This window comes from Salmo salar, chromosome 16 (assembly GCF_965601325.2).
Source record: "Salmo salar chromosome 16, fSalSal1, whole genome shotgun sequence".
In the NCBI taxonomy this organism is placed as follows: Eukaryota; Metazoa; Chordata; class Actinopteri; order Salmoniformes; family Salmonidae; genus Salmo; species Salmo salar.
In genome coordinates, this window is record NC_138306.1 from 19794782 (window position 1) to 19813551 (window position 18770).

Genomic DNA, 18770 nt, shown 5'->3' on the forward strand with positions numbered 1-18770 from the left:
AGTGGCTACTCGAGTGAGTAGGCTCCTCATAGCCTCTCGAGCCGCTGGGGGCGATGAAGCCCCGCTGCCGGCTTCTGATAGCCTGTCAGCCTGGTAGCTCCGCTCACGGTGGTGAACAGTGCCAGCATTGTCCCCCAGGAACAGCATATCACTGGCCAACAGGGAACAGCTGTCATCGCCATCGAAGGTATCAACCTCCTAATGCAGGGCATGCACTTTCCGTTCAAGGTGGTCCCAGCGGTCCGACTCGTGCCCCCATCCAGGACTGGCAGCAGATGGGCTCTGCCTGCGGTGGCTCCAGCCATGCTTCCTAGGAGGGATACTGAGCCCAGGAGAGGGACTAACAGCTCGCTGGTACACCACTCCTGAGGGAGGGAGCTCGTCCCCAGCCTGAGCCCGAGTCTGGCCGACCCACTCGCGCATGGCCTCCAATCGTGCCAGGCACAGGCGTTCTGAGAACACCACACAAACAGGCATCCAGTAGGGCGCTCCACCGCCCTCTCCCCAGAGGGGATGCCACCATCACACCTGTCACAAAGGGAAGCCATAAGCTCAGCCAAGCCAACAAGACCACGGAGCAGGGGTGTGACGCCCTGGGAGAGCTTATGTCGTGACCCGCTTGAAGGAATAGGAACCCGGTGAGGGATAAATTACCAGGTCATGGATTTGATTTATTAGTTTTTTGTTTTTGTTTTACGCCAACTGCAATATTACCTAGCCGGTTTTAATATGCAAACAGTAAAAACAGCACCATATGATGGAGTAACTCTGACATCCAGCGAAAAATCATATCGCCATTAGCATAACAAAATTTAATAATTAAAAAATAAATTAAAAAAATTCTAATTATATCGTTTTATAGATACACCTCTCCTGAATCGAACCACGTTGTCCTATTTCAAAAAGGCTTTACAGCAAAAGCAAAACATTAGATTATGTTAGAGGAGTATATCATAAAAGTAGCCACATAGCCATTTTCCGACCAACCACATGCATCACAAATAACCAAAAAACAGCTAAATGCAGCACTAACCTTTGACATTCTTCATCAGATGACACACCTAGGACATCATGTTACACAATACATGCATTCTTTTGTTCGATAAAGTTCATATTTATATATAAAAACAGCATTTTACATCGGTACGTAACGTTGACTAACTATTTTCCCTCAAATGCATCCGATGAAACAGAGCTACAATTTACTAAATTACTATTCGAAAACATTTTTCAAATGTAATATTGTCATTCTAAGATTTATAGATGAATATCTCTTGAAAGCACCTGTAATGCCAGATTTAAAATTAACTTTACTGGGTAATCATACTTTGCGATGAAAGGGGATGCGATACTCTGAAAAATAGGCTAACGTTACAGGTCAGCGCCATCTTAGAATAATCGCATATCACATCTAGTCTTGTATACTATTGTCAATAATCCCTTACCTTTGGTTGTCTTCATCAGAAAGCACTTCCAGGAATCCCAGGTCCACAACAAATGTATTTTAGTTCGAAAAAAATACTCCTTTATGTTCCAAGAGCTTGTTCTTGTTAGCGCGTCTGAAGGCTGCTCCAAAACTTCCGTCGGCCACGGGACAGCCATTTTGAGAATATGCATTTTTTTCCCATTTAGGTTCGTTCAAACATGTCAAACGTTGTATAACATAAATCTTCAGGGCGTTTTTCAACAAGAGAGCCAATAAGATTCGAGGGGGACGATTGCATTGTGTTTCAAAACGTTTCGAAAGGGGAGGGTAACCAGGGGCGTCGGCGTCATAATGGTGATGGCCCTCTCCGTGTGACCACGTTCCACAGCGTCTCATTCATTCAGTTTTAACAGTAGGAGACTCAAACCACTTTGTAAAGACTGGGGACATCTAGTGGAAGCAATAGGAAGTGCTCAATGAACCATAGCTCACGGTGTGATTAATAGGCAACGTGATGAAGTTGAGTTCGCAATTCAGAATTCCACTTCCTGTTTCGATCTGTCTCGGGGTTTTGACTGCCATATGAGTTCTGTTATACTCACAGACACCATTCAAACAGTTTTAGAAACATTCGGGTGTTTTCTATCCACAAGTATTAATTATATGCATATCCTAGCTTCTGAGTTTGAGTAGGAGGCCGTTTAAAATGGGCACAAATTTTTTTCAAAAATCGCTTTAGCGCCCCCTATCCTAGGGGAACGCCAAGAGGAACTCCAAAGTTAATGTCTCAACGTAGTGGAAAGCCCACCGAGATACTCTTACACTCTGCAGGGGAAAGAACAAGACAAAAAGCCCACAGGGTAATTAGCAGAGAACCTGCGCCTATGGCATTGGGAGCAGCATGTTAAAGCAATTTACAACACACACACAGAACAAGCCAGTTGGCAAGTTGTGTAAGGTGAATTACAGTTTGTGGCAGCAAGAGCCACCATACTAATGGGTGCACACAGAGTCGTAGTGTAACGCTAGCGAAACACAAGTACGACAAACCACGGGCGGAAGATACAGATCAACCACGTGCAGCGAGTGGAGCACTCAAGAGGAGGGGCGGCCATGTTGTGGCCAGCTGCTCCAGGCTGCAAACAGCCAGGGAGTATACTTCCACGCAAGATATTACACTTACCAGTGACTTACCAAGCAAACTTCAGAAAGTTTGTACCTCAAACCATACGGACGTCCGCTGAGAAAATTAAGGAGAATGTGTGTCGCGGCCATGGGGTCTATATATAGGGGCGGACCCCAGCCGTGACACAGGTGTACACGGGAGTAAATCTGTAAATCCTCACCTCAGATGTATCCCTCCACCATGTTTATTTTCACTTTCTAACCGAAGTTGGAGCGGGTTTTCTTTTTTTTTTTATTTCTCCGTTATATGGCAAATCTCGTGGGCGTTAAGACCCTACCTGAGTTTACTTGGCCAGCACCCAGACAGTAGGCACCCCCCATAGATGCCTTTCAGAACCCATTTTAAAACCCCACCTGTTTTGTACTGGTTGTCAGTGGCTCATTATTTTGTTCCCTTTTTCTGTTGAGCAGTGTTTTTTGGAGTTCTTGTTTGGGATCGTAACACTACATCAATGCAATTAGATTTATTTTCATAGGACAAACAAACTGACATGCTCACATGACTGACTCAGCTTAGAACTGCATATCATATCCAATATACCCCCAAAGTAGTCCATGAGTAACCTACCTTTAGAGAGGCATCCTGGGTGCTGTTGTCCACCCTTGGCCTTTTCCTGTCAGGCTTGTCATCAGAATCTTCATGATTGTCCAACACATCTAACACATCACACATGCAGTCACACACAATCATAAAAAAAAGATGCACTGTTGCTGCTTGTATGTAGCTCTTTCAAAGTGATTTATCCAAATGTACCCTAGCGTACGCAAATGTACCGTGCGTACGCACAGTTTCTAATGGTAGCCTTGTGCAAATGGGGACTATATCTTGACATATTCATAACAAAAAAACAGGTAGCTAAATATAATAAGATGCAATCATTTGTTGTTAGTGAGAAGAGCAAAAGTAGACTTATTTTATCTTTGCATTCTAAAATAATTATAAATCTATTTCCAATTATTTATTTCATTTCCATGATCATTGCAGAATAACTTCCTCACCTTTTCTGACTGTGATGGTTTCATACTCGCAAAATAGTGTATAGGCCTACAACAAGTTTGTATAGGCTACCATTCTATACAATCCGATCCGAAGCACAGTTTAACAGACTGTTCACCTTTTCTATTGACGTTTGTAGGCTACGTCTGAAAACTATAATGGTCAAATGTATCGAGTAGCCTAGACAATATTTCATTTATAAACATAATACATACAGTACCAGTCAAAGGTTTGGACACACCGACTCATTCCAGGGTTTTTCTTAATTTGTACTATTTTCTACATTGTAGAATAATAGTGAATACATCAAAACTATGAAATAACACATATGGAATCAAGTAACCAAAAATGTGCTAAACAAGTCAAAATATATTTGAGATTCATCAAAGTAGCCATCCTTTGCCTTGATGAAAGCTTTGCACACTCTTGGCCTTCTCTCAAACAGCTTCATGAGGTAGTCCCTTGGAATGCGTTTCAATTAACAAGTATGCCTTCTTAATAAAAGTTAATTTGTGGAATTCCTTTCCTTCTTAATCCATTTGAGACAATCAGTTGTGTTGTGACAAGGTAGGGGTGGTATACAGAAGATAGCCCTATTTGGTGAAAGACCAAGTCCATATTATGGCAAAAACAGTTCAAATAAGCAAAGAGAAACGAAAATCGCAAAAACCATCAAGCACTATGATGAAACTGGCTCTCATGAGGACCGCCACAGGAAAGGAAGACCAAGAGTTACCTCTGCTGCAGAGGATAAATTCATTAGAGTTAACTGCACCTCAGATTGCAGCCCAAATAAATGCTTCACAGAGTTCAAGTAACAGACACATCTCAACATCAACTATTCAGATACTACTGTGTGAATCAGGCCTTCATGGTCAAATTGCTGCAAAGAAACCACTACTAAAGGACACCAAAAAGAAGAAAACACTTGCTTGGGCCAAGAAACATGAGCAATTGACATTAGATCGGTGGAAATCTGTCCTTTGGTCTGATGAGTCGAAATCTGAGATTTTTGGTTCCAACCGCCGTGTCTTTGTGAGATGCAGAGTAGGTGAACAGATGATCTCTGCATGTCTGGTTCCCACTGTGAAGCATGGAGGAGGAGGTGTGATGGTGCTTTGCTGGTGACACTGTCAGTGATTTATTTAGAATTCAAAGTACACTTCATCAGGATGGCTACCACAGCATTCTGCAGCGATCCGCCATCCCCTCTGGTTTGACCTTAGTGAGACTATAATTTGTTTTCAACAGGAAAATGACCCAACATACCTCCTGGCTGTGTAAGGGCTATTTGAGCAAGAAGGAGAGTGATCGAGTGCTGCATTAGATGACCTGGCCTCCACAATCACCTGACCTCAACCCAATTGAGATGGTTTGGGATGAGTTGGGCCACAGAGTGAAGGAAAAGCAGCCAACAAGTGCTCAGCATATGTGGGAACTCCTTCTGGAATGTTGGAAAAGCATTCCAGTTTTGCACACCGAGTGTGTGCAAACTGTCATCAAGGCAAAGGGTGGCTACTTTGAAGAATTTAAAATATTAAATATTAACACTTTTTTTGGTTACTACATGATTCTATGTGTTATTTCATAGTTTTGATGTCTTCACTATTATTCTAAAATGTAGTAAATAGTAAAAATAAAGAAAAACCCTTAATGAGTAAGTGTGTCCAAACTTTTGATTGGTACTGTATATCATAACCATTCTACCTTTTCTGGCCATGAGTTCATATTCCCGAAATAGCCATACAACAAATTACCATGTGCATCTCTCATTTCATTGGGCCTATTAGATTATTATAATTTCACGTTTTTGCTCTATGCATCCGAAAGGAAGCACGGCTTATAACATACAGTAGAATTTAACAGTTGAATAGACAGTTGATCTTTTGCATTGAAGTGTATAGGCTACCACAGTAAATAGGCCTACTGTTGTTTTCATTTTTTTTCAGAGTAGACAACGTTTCAGAAATCGCAGGCATGCAGCATATTTAGGTTCAGGAGAAAGTAAATGCAAAACATTATTGAATTCAAACAATCTGTTTACAGGTCCACAACAATTTGAAACGGTCGATACAGCAAATATCACTGCAAATAAATAATTTTGCCAACACCGCCAAAGACATTTGATCAAGTTCGCCATTGATATTCCCTTTAGGTATACTGTCTTGGCCTAATTCCAATCTTCCAAAGTATACAGCAAAAAACAACATTATTGTCACCATAAAAGGTGAATGATGGGCAGTATTCAGGAAGAGTTATAATGTGTGTTAAAGCGTGCACAGTTTTTCATTCAGGTCTGATTTATAACGGGAAACATGTGTATATATGGCATGTGCCAAGTTTATAAATCTCAATATTTGTGTGTGCGTGCAGTCTTTTCAGAAATAGTGCACGCAGATATTTAGTGTAACATTTCTGCAACGGTTATAACCTGGTTTATTTATGCAAATATCTTTTACTTTATTTTAACAAAGAATATATATTTTTTAAATACCTGATACATTAACAATATATATATATATATATATATATATATATATATATATATATATATATATATATATATATATATATATATATATATATATATATATATATATATATATATATATACACATTAACATATATATATATATATATATATATATATATATATATATATATACACATTAACAATATATATATATACATACATACACACACACTACACTACATTACATTAATGTGCATTCTACGAAAGTAAAATTTGACAAATTTAACACCCGAATTCCCACCATCTGGTTTGAGCTTAGTGAGACTATAATTTGTTTTCAACAGGACAATGACCCAACGCACCTCCCTGAACCCCATTATTTGTCCATGAGAGTAAAAAAGATGATGTGCTATTATTCTGTCGATATCTGATAGATTGTAAAAATCCATTGTCAATTTATTAGAATTGTTTTTAAAACCTTTTAACAATTTCTATGACCATTGCTAATGTACCCACATGGGTAGTAGCTGCCATTAAAATAAAACATCTAAAGCCAGAATTGAAGCTTCACCTTTAGCCAATGGATAGTTAGTCAGTGCTGACCCTTCCTTTACAATACAGACAAATGGATGTATAGAGACATTTTTGGATGTATTAGCATGACATTTATCGAGAGCCAGCAATTTCCCCTTTGTGGTTTTCCTTGTCAGGTCACATGGCCCTAGTTATGGTGATTGGACAGAACTTAGTGGTCTGTAATATAGATCTTACCAGTCTGGTCGCCCTGGCCCAAGTCCTCCACTGCTATCTGCACTATCTCCGCCAAATCTTGTTCCGACATTATTCAGACCTGTAAAGCCAGAGAGGACCACAAAACAACATCATTATTGAAAATAAAAAGAGCCTTGACATTCTCTGGCTCTTCAATCCCAATGTCAGTGAATTTATGACAATCAGCAATAAGCAAATAAAACAGTTTGACAAAGGGGGTTGTTCTAAAAAGAAAACATGTAGCACAGACATCAGGTTTCAAGCAGACCACTATAGTCCTTGTTCCCAAGAACACCAATGTAACCTGTCAAAATTACTTCCGTCCCGTAGCACTCACATCTGTAGCCATGAAAAGCTTTGAAAGGCTGGTTATGGCTCATATCAACACCATCATCCCAGAAACCCTGGACCCACTCCAATTCACTTAATGCCCAAACAGAGCCACAGACAACGCTATCTCTATTGCACTCCACACTGCCCTTTCCCACCTGGACAAAAGAAACACCTATGTGAGAACGCTGTTAATAGACTACAGCTCAGTACTCAACACCATAATGCCCTCCAAGATATCACTAAGTTAAGTCCCTGAACACTTCCCTCTGCAACTGGGTCCTGGACTTCCTGACGGGCCGCCTCCAGGTGGTGAGGGTAGGCAACAACACATCCGTCACGTTGACCCTCAACACGTGACCCTCAAAATGTGATTTGTTCTGTGCCTTTTGCTTAACTGGACCTCATAATTCAAGGACGAGTCACTTAACTAGTTTGGCACATATCACCACTCACTGATTGGGGACTGGGATACATTTGTTTCAATATTGGTTGAGTCATGTGAATTTACTAGGCTTGATTAGAGGGCCACAAATCCTGACATGGCATAGAATATGCGTAACTCATCATTTCAATATTCCAACTTGCGATTAACAAGGCAAATTACCTCAAGGTCGATATAAGATGAATGAAGAACTGACTACTTGAGCTATGCCCTGCAACTGAGAAATGAATGTGCTCTTAGCCTTGAAGCTAGTAAAAGTATACATTTTATTGTCAATATTATTAAATATCTATAAACTCAGTTAATCAAATATAGTTAATAGTAATAAGTGGTTACTGTCTGGTTCCATTTGTCAAAATACCAGATTTCCACCAGAGGGCACTCAACCCTAACCCTGTTTGAAATTCAGGTTGAATTAAGTATTTTATTGATTGTCCTTGATTTTTTTGTCTTGGGTTCTGGACAGGGCCCCAGATTCAAGGAGAAAACAACTGAGAAAGAGTCTGATTTATTTCCTGCTCTATTCCCTGTGTGAAGTTTTACCTGAGTGGGTCTGGGTCATAGAACTAATAATAACAGCTAGAGTGTTAGCTTCTTGTTGAGCAAGCTTCCTAATGTGGGTGTCTTAAGGGCAGTGGTGGAAAAAGTACCCAATTGTCATACTTGAGTAAAAGTAAAGATAAGTTAATAGAAATTGACTCGAGTAAAAGTGAAAGTCACCCAGTAAAATACTACTTGTGTAAAAGTCCAAAAGTATTTTGTTTTAAATATACTTAAGTATCAAAAGTAAATGTAATTGATCAAATGTACCTAAGTATCAAAAGTAAAAGTGTAAATAATTTCAAATTCCTTCTATTAAGCAAACCACCATTTTCTTTTCTTATTTTTTTAATTTACAGATAGTCAGGGGCACGCTCCAACACTCAGACATAATTTACAAACAAAGCATTTGTGTTTAGTGAATCTGCCAGAACAGAGATAGTAGGGATGACCAGGGATGTTTTCTTGATAAGTGCACGATTTGGACCATATTCCTGTCCTGATAAGCATTCAAAATAGTACTTTTGGGAGTCAGGGAAAATGTAGGGAGTAAAAAGTACATTATTTTCTTGAGGAATGTAGTGAAGTAAAAGTCGTCAAAAATGTAAAGTACAGACACCCCAAAAAACTACTGAAGTATTACTTGAAAGTATTTTTACACCACTGCTTAGGTGGCATCCTCTCATCTTCTCATCTAGAAAGACAAAGAAGCTACTTTATACTGAGATGTAGAGTGCCTTCAGAAAGTATTCATACCCCTTGACTTATTCCACATTTGGTTGAGTTACAGCCTGAATTCAAAATGTATTCATGCATTTTCAGAAATGTTAGCAAATTTTTCTAAAATGAAATACAAAAATATCTGATTTACATGAGCATTCACACCTGGGTCAACATGTTAAAAATCAACATTGGCAGCGCTTACAGCGGTGAGTCTTTCTGGGTAACATGCTGACCACACAGACATGCGCAATGGTTCTATTTTAGATGCTAGACAAGCTGCAAGTCCTGCCTCTCCCATCTCCTCAATGGTTTTTAGGAGCATATATCCATGTGGGTGATTGAAAGATGAATGAGGTCCACACTCCAGTCCAGTTGGTGGCAGTAATGCACCTTAAAGTTGGCTGCCAACAGCAATATAAAATCCACAGAAGAAGAACTAGGACAGATTACTAGAAACTAACTAGGTTGGTCCTTTTATCTATGGATGAATTGTTATAGTAGAGAACACACGATTTTGTGTTACTAAAAATTGGTCAATATTCTACAAAGATTCAGCAAACAAAAAGGACCTTGTACATTTCAGGTAAAATTACAACCCAATGTTTATATCCCAGGACAAATTTGCTAGCAACAACAAGCTAGCTTGTCACCCTAAACCCACTTCAATTTTCTTACTGCCCCAAAAGATCCACAGACGATGCAATCGCCATCACACCGCCCTATCCCATCTGGATTAGAGGAATACCTATGTAAGAATGCTGTTCATTGACTATAGTTCAGCATTCAACACCATAGTACCCTCCAAGCTCATCATCAAGCTCGAGGCCCTAGGTCTGAACCCCACCCTGTGCAACTCGGTCCTGGACCCCGCCCTGTGCAACTGGGTCCTGGACTTTCTGACGGGCGCCCACAGGTGGTGAAGGTAAGAAACAACACGTCCACTTCGCTGATCCTCAACATTGGGGCCCCACAAGGGTGCGTGCTCAGCCCCCTCCTGTACTCCCTGTTCACCCATGACTGCTAGGCCAAGCACACCACCAACTTAATCATCAAGTTTGCAGACGACACAACAGTAGTAGGCTTGATTACCAACAGTGACGAGACAGCCTACATGGAGGAGGTGAGGGCTCTGGGAGTGAGTGTGGTACCAGGAAAATAACCTCTCACTCAACGTCAACAAAACAAAGGAGCTGATCATGGACTTCAGGAAACAGCAGAGGGCGCACCCCTCTATCCACAGACGGGACCGCAGTGGAGAAGGTGGAAAGCTTCGGCGTACACATCACTGACAAACTGAAAAATGGTCCACCCACACAAACAGTGTGGTAAAGAAGCCGCAACCTCAGGAGGCTGAAAGAATTGGGCTTTTCACCTAAAACCTTCACAAACCTTTACAGATGCACAATTGAGAGCAACCTATCGGGCTGTATCACCGCTTGGTACGGCAACTGCATCGCTCGCAACTGCAGGGCTCTCCAGAGGGTGGTGCGGTCTGCCCAACGCATCACCGGGGGTAAACTACCTGCCCTCCAGTACACCTACAGCACCCGATGTCACAGGAAGGTAAAAATATCATCAAGGACAACAACCACCCAAGCCACTGCCTGTTCACCCTGCTATCATCCAGAAGGCGAGGCCAGTACAGATGCATCAAAGCTGGGACCGAGAGACTGAAAAACAGCTTCTATCTTAAGGCCATCAGACTGTTAAATAGCCATCACTAACCCATCGAGGCTACTCCCTATATACATAAACTTGAAATAACTGGCCACTTTAACAAACTAGTCACTAGTCACTTTAATAATGTTTACATATCTTGCATTGCTCATCTCACATACATACATACATACATACATACATACATACATACATACATACATACATACATACATACATACATACATACATACATACATACATACATACATACATACATACATACATACATACATACACTGTATTCTATACTATTCTACTGTATCTTAGTCTATGCTGCACTGATATTGCTCATTCATATACTTATATATTTTTAATTACATTCCTTTACTTAGATTTGTGTGTATTGGGTATAGGTTGTGAAATTGTTAGATATTACTTGTTAGATATTAGTGCAATGTCGGAGCTAGAAACACAAGCATTTCGCTACACACGCTATAACATCTGCTAAACATGTGTATGTGAACAATAAAATGATTTATATGTCCATGAATGTTTCATATGTGTTTCAACCTGTCCCCAAATTTAAATAGTTGGTTCAGAGTTCGTTTTGATATTTCAACCTGCGTGTCCTGATCATGTCTGGTGGGGATAGACAAACTCAACATGCGCACGATGGAGCACACACTCGCTGAGCCGGTTTGATCATGATGTTAGTCTATTAGAGCTTTGCACACCTGGATTGTACAATATTTGCAAAAGCTCTGTCAAGTTGGTTGTTGATCATTGCTAGACAGCCATTTTCAAGAAAGCAGAATGAACCAGCTTTTCCTCTAGGATTTTGCCTATGCTTAGCTTTTTATTTAAAAAAAATAATTTTTAACGATCTCTAGTCCTTGCCGATGACAAGCATACCCATAACATGATGCAGCCACCACCTTGCACAAAAATATGAAGAGTGGTACTTAGTAATGTGTTGGAATTGCCCCAAACATAACGTGCTGTATTCAGGACATAAGAGTTCATTTCTTTGCCACATTTTCTGTAGTTTTACTTTAGTACCTTATTGCAAACAGGATGTATGTTTTGGAATATTTTATTCTGTACAGGATACCTTCTTTTCACTCTGTCATTTAGGTTAGTATTGTGGAGTAACTACAATGTTGTTGATCCATCCTCAGTTTAATCCTATCACAGCCATCAAACTCTAACTGTTTTAACGTTACCATTGGCCTCATGGTGAAATCCCCGAATGTTTTCCTTCCTCTCCGGCAACAGAGTTGGAGAAGGACGCCTGTATCTTTGTAGTGACTGGGTGTATTGATACACCATCCAAAGTGTAATTAATTTCACAATGGTCAAAGGGATTTTCAATGTCTGCTTTCTTTTTTACCAATCTACCAATATGTGCCCTTCTTTGCGAGGAATTGGAAACCTCACTGCTCTTTGTGGTTGAATCGGTGTTTGAAATTCACTCCTCGGCTGAGGGACCTTACAATTATCTGTATGTGTGAGATACAGAGATGAGATTTTTTTTTTAATCGTGTTAACTGACTATTAATGCACATCAGTGGAGGCTGGAACAGAAGAAATGGAATGGTATCAAACAAATGGAAACCATGGGTTTGATGTATTTAATATCATTCCACTGATTTCCTTCCAGCCATTACCACAAGCACGTCCTCCCCAATGAAGGTGACACCAACCTCCTGTGATGCACACAGTGCAACTTATTATGAGACTTGTCAAGCACATTTTTACTCCTGATATAATTTAGACTGCCATAACAAAGGGGTGAATACGTATTGACTCATGACACTTAAGCTTTTAATTTAATTAATTTGTAAACATTTCTAAAAACATAATTTCACTTTATGGGGTATTGTGGGCCAGTAACACACTTGCTTCCATTCAGCCACAAGCATTAGTGAGGTCTGGCACTGATGTTGGGTGATTAGGCCTTGCTTGCAGTCGGCACTCCAATTCATCCCAAAGGTGTTCGATGGGGTTGAGGTCAGGGCTCTGTGCAGTCCAGTCAAGTTCTTCCACACCAATCTCGACAAATAATTTCTTCACGCACCTCGCTTTGTGCATGGGGGCATTGTCATGCTGAAACAGGAAAGGGCTTCCCCAAACTGTTGTCGCAAAGTTGGAAGCACAGAATCGTTTAGAATGTCATTGTATGCTGTAGTGTTAAGCTTTCCCTTCACTGGAACTAAGGGGCCTAGCCAAAAGGATGAAAAATAGCCCCAGTGGCTTCCCAAGTGGCGCAGCGGTCGAAGGCACTGCATTGCAGTGCTTGAGGCATCACTACAGACCCGGGTTCGATCCCAGGCTGTGTTACAACCGGCCGTGACCTGGAGTCCTATAGGGCGGCGCACAATTGGCCCAGCGTCATCCAAGTTAGGGAGGGTATGGCCATGGGGCCTTTACCTGACTCATTGCACTCTAGCGACTCCTTGTGTTGGGCCTGGCGCCTGCAGGCTGACTTCGGTCATCAGTTGAACAGTGTTTCCTCCGACACATTGGTGCAGCTGGCTTCCGGGTTAAGCAGGCAAAAGGATTAGTTTTTCCAAGCCACCATGCTTCTACACCTGCATTACTTGCTGTTTGGGGTTTTAGGCTGGGTTTCTGTACAGCACTTTGAGATATCAGCTGATGTATCAGCTGGGCTATATAAATATATTTGATTTGATTTGTTAAGCACAGTTTGGCGGGTCATGTTTTGGAGGACGCATGACGTGACCTTCGCCTCTCCCGAGCACGTTGGAGAGTTGCTGCGATGAAACAAGATCGTAATTAGATCGCATTTGGATATCATGAAATTGGAAAGAAAATGGGGCTAGATACAAAAAAAAAATACATATATATTTTTTTTAATACAGCCCCAGACCATTATTCCTCCTCCACCAAAGTTTACAGTTGGCACTATGTATTGGGGCAGGTAGCATTCTCCTGGCATCCGCCAAACTCAAATTAGTCCGACTGCCAGATGGTGAAGCGTGATTCATCACTCCAGAGAACGCGTTTCCACTGTTCCAGAGTCCAATGGCGGCGAGCTTTATACCACTCCAGCCGACGCTTGTCCTTGCGCATGTTGATCTTAGGCTTGAGTGCAGCCATAAGAACTCATTTCATGAAGCTCCAGACTAATAGTTTTTGTGCTGACATTGCTTCCAGAGTCAGTTTGGAACGCGTTAGTGAATGTTGCAACCAAGGACAGATGATTTTTATGCACTACGCGCTTCAGCACTCGGCTGTCCCATTCTGTGGGCTTGTGTGGCCTATCACTTAGCGGCTGAGCCGTTGTTGCTCCGGCAAGTTTCCACTTCACAATAACAGCACTTACAGTTGACTGGGGCAGCTCTAGCAGGGCAGAAATTTGACGAACTGACTTGTTGGAAAAGGTGTCATTCTATGATGGTGCCACATTTAAAGTCACTGAGCTCTTCAGTAAGGCCACTCTACTGCCAATGTTTGTCTATGGAGATTGCAAGGCGGTGTGCTCGATTTTATAGACTTGTCAGCCACAAGTGTGGCTGAAATAGCCAAACCCACTAATTTGAAGGGTGTCCACATACTTTTGTATATATAGTGTATAACTTCAAATACTCACACTAACCGTATATAGTTAGTATGGCAAAAGTTCCCGGATGTCGTACTACATTCCCCAAAATACAAAGTATACAAACAGTTGACACTATTTCCGTGCTTTTAGGCCCCATAATGCAACTCTTCAGAAAATGGGTGTGGCTTCACGTCGTTTTCAGTTTTGAAGAAAATATGTAGCCGAAGTCCGACGAAAATGTAGAGCAATGTAATACAGTAATGACTTTTCAAATAAGTCACCTTACACGTAATGTTGGCTGACAATTTGTTAGCTACGCTATCCTTACGAGCCACATAGCATATCACGACAGCAGTATGTACCAGGCATGTTTACTAGCTATCTGACATTAGTTGGCTACCAATACATCAAACTTGCCAGTATATTAACTATATGCTATCTAATGAACTACCCAACGTTTATTGACTTGATTATTCCCGTCATTCTTAACTAAATGGTATAGTCGTCGTGCGTTCTCAATGGACATTCAGGAGCTTTTGTAAATTCGCTCTGGCTATCTCCGTTCGGAGCACTCGCCTGAATGTTACAGAGCACAGAATAAATGATGAATTTACGAACACTCAACACCCGTTGAATATGTCCTGTGTAATTAAACGTCGGCAAAACAAAGCGGAATTCAATTCTTGCCAGCAGCACAGTTACAGTCACCAACGCTCTGGATAACATGAAAACTGCCAACCACCTCTGCTAGGGCGAGTAAAATGGTCAGAGTGAGGTGTTCTCTCATTTGTGTCTGGAAGTAGTTAGCCAGTTAGAGGCAGTCAAGCACCCAAGCTAAGGTCAGAATGTTCGAAACAACCCTGCTCCTCGGTAAGAGCGTCCAGTGTGTGCTCTGAACGCCCCCAGGGAGAAACGCTCTGAATTTAAAAACGGATAATCTGACAACTCTCTGAATTTACTAACGCAGAGTGCACTCTGGCACTCCAGATTGAATTTAAGAACACACACAAAGTCGTACAATGTCTAGCTAGTAATTTGTTACGCTAGCAAGAGGCTGCATAGCAACAGCACCAACTTCGGGTAGACAGGCGAAGCGTTAGTACGCTCAACTGAAAGGATACCATTTGTTTACAGCGAGGTGGGCAATTCCAGACCTCGTGGGCCTGACTGGTGTCACAGTTTTGCCCCAGCTAACACACCTGACTCCAATAATCACCTAATCATGATCTTCAGTTTAGAATGCAATTTGATTAATCAGCTGTGTTTGCTAGGGATAAAGAAAAAGTGACACCAATCAGGCCCTCGGGGACTGAAGTTGCCCACCCATGGTTTACAGTATACTAAAATTAACTAATATTATATAGTCATTAAGTATGTAGTATACGGTATGGGTATTCGAACATAGCTTATGTGTCATGTGTCCAACTTTGCCTACTAATCATGGGATATTGTGTAGCAGCCTACAGTGGCACAAACGGTCCACCTGTACCTAATTGCAAATATCTGGATTTTGGTTTGAATGCCAATGTGTGGAGGGGTGTGAAAATAAATAGCTTTATTGATCAACAATTTACACTTAATTATGGTCATTATCTTGTTGGCAATAGTAAATAGAGGTATGGCACTACAATTAAGCTAGATGTCTGAACTTGAACGAACAGGCGACTGTGCACAAATAATACAGCATGTCTTCATTCGCTGACAATATGTTTACAACCTAACTTTAAACAATGAAGTTGCAGATATTCTAGGTCTTGATGTTGACTCTAAACTAGCTAAAACCTATGGTGTAATCACTAGTCCAAACGGTTCAGTTCTGCAACGAATTCGAGTTTCTATTGGACAAATGTAGGTAGGTCCCTCCCGGTTTAGCTTCCGTGTAATGTTTTGCCACAGAATCAACGTAACGTTCCTGAATAAGTCCCTGGGCCTAAATTATGACTCTCCACCATTGCATGTAGCTAGCTAGTTATATCTAGTCCAGCGTTTCACAGAGCTGATTCAAATGATCAAACTTTGATTGTTTGAATAAGCCGTGTACTGCTAGGGTTAAACAAAAAAACGTACAGCCCTTGGGATTCCCCAGTTAGTTTGAGAAACGTTGATATAGGCCAATCCAAGTGAGTTGTAAAGTAGCTCGCTAGTTAGCCCGTCTAATTTACATTCTAGATAAGCCTAGATTCATCCATGTATATTTGTATTATTAACAGCAGAAATTCTGAACGGTAAACTATTGCATGACAAACCATGATTACAGTAGTAAACTAGCTAACATGTCAGACATTACCCGGCAGCTGGGCTACTTAGCTAGCTGGGCTAACTTGCATGGTAAATATGGAATAACATTTCTGAATGCTGCCATATCTTACAAAACGTCAACAAAAAGGAGGTTACAAATTGAGTCTCATTTGTGTATTTAGATGTAATATATCAGGGCAAAAACAATTGCCATTGCAGAAGGTACACTAAACTAGCTAACTAACGTTAACCATTTATAATTCTCATTAGCGGTAGCTAGCGTGCTAGCCACAAGTACAACAAGCACGCATTACAATGGTACGCTAGGCCTCAATGCCCATATCCGTGGCCGCGTTGTACATTTATGATGTGGTTTATCTTATATTAATAGTCCTCTAAATGAAATCTTGAATGAAGGTTCAAAGCATACAGTATCTCCACTTCTGGCTCACGGGGTATGTACGGTGTTAGATTGGGTTATATTACCGTGTGAATGATGAATTCTCGTGTTGTTTGTAGGGATTTCGATAACGGCGTCCTTCCTCGCGAGAGAAAAAGCCTGAACTTCGCCTCAGTTTCTTCACTGACCACCCGCTGCGATGGCAGGGTTGCCAGGTTCTAGCAAAATATGTCTAGGCAGTGAGCTCAGAAAACTCGCTCACAAGTGCTTAAAACTAGCCGACGTTTTATTTTTTTTGCAGCGACAGACGAGTTGCCACATTTATCAATCAAACCCTTTTCCCATAACGTTATCGAGCTAAGAAGAAGCAAAATGTAGTTTAACATCAAAATAATTGAGAGTTTCGCAAGAGAAAATATAAGATACATTGACGTTATTAAACTCTCCAGATCATTTTCCATCAATGGATGTCGATTTAACTTGTTTTGACTGCTATTATTAAGCAGTGAGGCCGAGGAAGTGTGGTATTTGGATGTTCTTAGGACATACCCTTTAGCCGTGGTATATTGGCCATAGACCACAAACCCCTTAGGTGCCTTATTGCTATTATAAACTGCTTACCAACGTAATTAGAATAGTACAAATTATTTTTTTCTCCTTCCTGTGGTACAGTGTGATATACCATGGCTTTCAACCAGTCAGCATTCAGGGCTCAAACCACACAGTTTATAATTGTAGATAGATCCTGTTTGTGAATGTGCATAACTATAGATACATCTGACAGGTGAGTTTGAGTGATAAGTTGGACAGAGGATCTCAAAATCTCTGTGCAGTTTTGTCACACAACACAAAGCCACATATGTCTCAAGTTTAGAGAGAGCGTTGACATGCTGCCTGCAGGAATGACTGCAGGAATGTCCACTAGAGCTATTGCCAGAGAATTGAATGGGTGCTGAGAAGTATTTATGTCTGTAATAAAGCCCAGTTGTGGCAAAAAACTCATTCTGATTAGCTGGGCCTGGCTCACCAATGGGTACGCTTGGCTGCCATGTGGGTGGGCCTATGCCCTCCCAGGCCCATGACTGCATCCATGCCCAGTCATGTGAAACCTATATATTAGGGCCTAATTTATTTATTTCAATTACATGATTTCCTTATATGAACTCAGTAAAATCTTAGAAATTGTTGCATGTTGCGTTTATATTTTTGTTCAGTATAGATGCAGGTAGCCTATAGCCCTTGATAGGACAACATCTCGCAGTGAAACTGACAGTAGTCCACAGTGAAACTGACATTAAATGTGGAGAATGATACATTTGTGATAGAGCTGTGACCATGATCACAATTGATAACTTTGAATTTAATTTAACTAAACATGGCCATTAATAATTGCATAATAACACAAGGATACAACAACAAACTGAGTTATAGGATATCTATTAAATCCGTTTGCCTGTAGGCTACACAAGTGGCACAAATTGATTTGCAATGACTCCAGTTATATCGTAATTTCAACATATTTATTGTATCAAATGGTAGAGCACAGTAGCCTACAATGGCTTAGAAATGAATAGACTACAATTTTCCCGGAAAATTCCGTATATTGGCAACCCTGTGCATGGAGGCTTTAGAGAGCGTGGAGCCGACAATTATGGAGAAAAGCTGAGTTTCCTAGTTCCGACTAGCACGTGAATGCGGATTACATCACACCAGGACCTAAAAGGACATCATCGATGACGAACACCACGCCATAGATATGGTAAAGAGGTCAATAGAACTACGCTTTACATTGAATTTCAATCTTAAAAGTTCATTTGAAGAATAAATATAATTTCGAATTTTAAAATGGTTCTCTTTGTCCATGGGTGGTATAGGGAAACATAATGTTTTGTTCTTATTTTCTTGGTTATAGATACATAAAAAAATTACAGATATAAATATTTGGAGAACTTGTCTAACATGTTTATTATTAAACTTCTTATCCTGCAAACAACAGCCATCTATGTACAGTTGAAGTC

At 40.8% G+C, this 18770-nt stretch overlaps 1 protein-coding gene across 2 annotated transcripts in view; it reads right to left on the bottom strand.

Moving 5' to 3' along the window:
- Nucleotides 1-17138, bottom strand: part of LOC106573315 (protein BANP) — a 72613-nt gene extending 55475 nt beyond the window's left edge. For both annotated transcript variants that reach the window (XM_014148265.3, XM_014148264.3), the window contains exons 1-3: nucleotides 16839-17138; nucleotides 6853-6931; nucleotides 3180-3268 (exon numbers count right to left, since the gene is read on the bottom strand). In XM_014148265.3, the coding sequence (XP_014003740.1) occupies nucleotides 3180-3268; nucleotides 6853-6922 (159 nt within the window). In that variant the 5' untranslated portion in view covers nucleotides 6923-6931; nucleotides 16839-17138. The remainder of the gene's footprint in view (nucleotides 1-3179; nucleotides 3269-6852; nucleotides 6932-16838) is intronic.
- Nucleotides 17139-18770: the final 1632 nt, after the last annotated feature.